Consider the following 2,795-nt stretch of genomic DNA (forward strand, 5'->3'; position numbering starts at 1 on the left):
ATTGGGGCACACAACACCAAAATAATGAAACCCTTTCAAGGTAATTTCACTCAGTTACGAAGCTTCAAATGCATGCCTAGTACTATTATAGACCCAGAGGACTTGACTAACTAGCTGACTTTTACTTAAAATATCTGACCCTAAATGTTACATAGACCTTTAAAAATGTCAGGTTCTGAATATTAATGGACAAGCTCATTGCACACTGCAGAACAAAGGATCACTTGCCCTAACTATGTAACACAATGAGTTTACACACATGAAGGAATGGCTTCATGGAAAAGTGTTTACAGCAGCTGATATACATACAGTATGTGAATATGAGTGCAGCAATAATTTGATTGTAGACGAGTGTAATAGCATGGGGTGTACATGAATTGCAACATTTATTATTGGTGCATATTTTCTAGGAAGCAGTTTTTACTGATTGACTAATGCTATCAGTAAAAAACTAACTGAGGGGAAACATAACCAACAGATTTATTATAGCAGAGTATGAATTAAGGTACAGCTGACATAAAACTGCTAAATGAAAGAATAATGCCATTTTTGATTGGTATTTTTAGAGTTTTTTAATTGCCTTTTCCTCTGTGTTCTAAATAAAGTGTTAAACAAAGGGGTGCCTGTAAAGAAGACAGTGGTAAAATATATGGTTTGGGTTATATGATGAAGACAAGGCCAACAGAGTCTGTGGGATCTGATGGTGTCATTAGTCAGGTAAGGACTGCAGCACTGAGACTGGACAAAAAACTTGTAATTATCATCTAAAGATTAAAATGCCAATGTCCATTGCAAACTGCAGTACTGTCTTTCTTCTCTGTAAGATAACATTTAGTTTTAGATTATAGTTTTTCTTATGAGGTAAAAATAATTTCAGTATCTTCTCAAAGTCTTCACAGGTCATAGAAATATGTAACCTTCGTTCATTGCTGTGAAATCACTTAATTTGAGGAGGGTTTTCACTGAACTTTATTATGTTATTATAACATTTGCTGCAGCGAATACAGTTTTCTGCGTGCTGTCAGTGTAGTAGAGGTTTTGGGCAGTGATCTTCAGCTTCACCAGAGAGAAAACTGAGCAGATGGACAGGAACATATTTCATACAAATAAATAACTGACAACCATTTGCATTTATGATTAACAAATGTTGCCAAAAGAACTAAACTGTATAAGAGAAATGCAAAATCCCTGTTCTTAAAAAGCAAACTTGATATTTCTAGTGTAAACAATGTTAGAATTAATTCAGACTGTGTCCAAACACTGGGTAATAGTAGGAGCAAAGAACAAATTATCTGTAGTCTCTACATCTGTATTGCAAAATTGACAGTCTATGTACCAATTGGGAATTAATTAGAAGGAGAAAGGTTCACTCAATATTTTGCACCTTAAGGAGGGAGGGAGGGAAATTATATACTATATAGTTTACAGTTACAACTTTGATTTGTATTAAATTCACATTTCTAAATACCCCAGCAATGAACCACACACAATTGATCATAGTATTCTAACTAAATCTTCAAAGTACAAAAGTCTCCACCCAACATGACATTTGAACAAACAGATCTAAACACTTCCCAACATGTCTCGCTGTAGTAAACACAGCGGTGAGGCGTTCAGGACCGGACCGTGACGTCTCACATCCCTGCCTGTTCAGAAAATCATCTCGTGCACATTCGCGCTCGGGTGTCAGGTGGGCGTTGTTTCGGCTCTGCATTGTCGAGCGGGGGGCTTTTGTTCCCTTTCCTCCCGGCTTCCGCTTTGTTTTCCTACGCACGGCACAGCCACTGAATAATGATAATAATGATTTCAAATGGCTACTACAGAATCCTCCTTGCTGTAGCTAACCCCAATTTCATGGGAACACTGAAAACTGCGATTTCGCACAGTTTAAAGTCCCTCGTGGCGACGGGGTCGGTGCCAGGGACACTCCTATATTGATTAAAAACGGCTGACGAGGAGGTAAAAGTTGATTGGTGGCCTGGCAGCACTCATTCTGAGGAAGCTAGCTAGCAGAGCAACTTAAGCTCGCTGTACTTGTCGACCGTCTCCAGGTTCAGGTTTCCAACCGCGCGGCTCAGAGGAGTGCGCGCTCCCGTTTGCGTGCCCCGGTCGTCGGACGGGAGCGTCAAATGGCAGAGCCGAGGAAAGTGCCGTTCGTCACCATCTGTCCCTTCAGCACCTCGCCGCGACCCGGAGTCCACGCAAGAAGCGCCGCCGCAAGGATGAGGCACGTCGACATCACTTTGGGAAAGATGGGAGGAGGTGGAAGTGCCGCGGCGGTCGGGTCAGGAGGTGGTGGTCGGTGGTGGTGAGGAGGAGGAGGAGGAGGAGGAGGAGGAGGAGGGTGTCCGTTTGGTAACGCGAAAGGAGGCGACGCCGAGACCGAGGAGGCGAAACCCACCGTCCGCCTCAACCTCCCGCTGACCGAGCCGAACGAACGAGCCTCCGCCGAGTTCAACTACGGCGAGCTGGTCCACTCAACTCTCACTCAGGTTAGGAGAGTCACACACAGAGCACCATGATGTGTACAGGAGGGGCCTGACCTGGCATCACTTCAGGACTGCTGCACTCTGTGTGTGTGTGTGGCACGGTGACCCAGTGAATAGCTGCTATGTATTTTATTTATTTATTGTGACCCTGGGCCAAAGTCTGGGTAGATCATTTAAGACAGGGGTTTGTTAATGGTGTAATCCAGCTGTTTTAGTATTGGACATGGTAAGAGACCTTTGGTAGGGCAGATAGATGCTGAGAGATCTTGGATTGTATTCCCTTGTATTAATGAAGCTCCAGTAAAC

General features: G+C 43.3%; 1 protein-coding gene across 1 annotated transcript in view; it reads left to right on the plus strand.

The window, feature by feature from the left end:
* The first annotated feature begins 2,028 nt into the window (after positions 1-2,028).
* The window catches only part of ubn2b (ubinuclein 2b), a 10,675-nt gene continuing 9,908 nt past the window's right edge, over positions 2,029-2,795 (plus strand). Inside the window, 1 exon segment of the mRNA XM_035654833.1 lies at positions 2,029-2,492. Within this exon segment, the coding sequence (XP_035510726.1) occupies positions 2,130-2,492 (363 nt within the window). The 5' untranslated portion in view covers positions 2,029-2,129.

This window comes from Morone saxatilis, unplaced genomic scaffold, assembly GCF_004916995.1.
Source record: "Morone saxatilis isolate NCDOM2014 unplaced genomic scaffold, NCSU_SB_2.0 Contig14, whole genome shotgun sequence".
Lineage (NCBI taxonomy): Eukaryota > Metazoa > Chordata > Actinopteri > Moronidae > Morone > Morone saxatilis.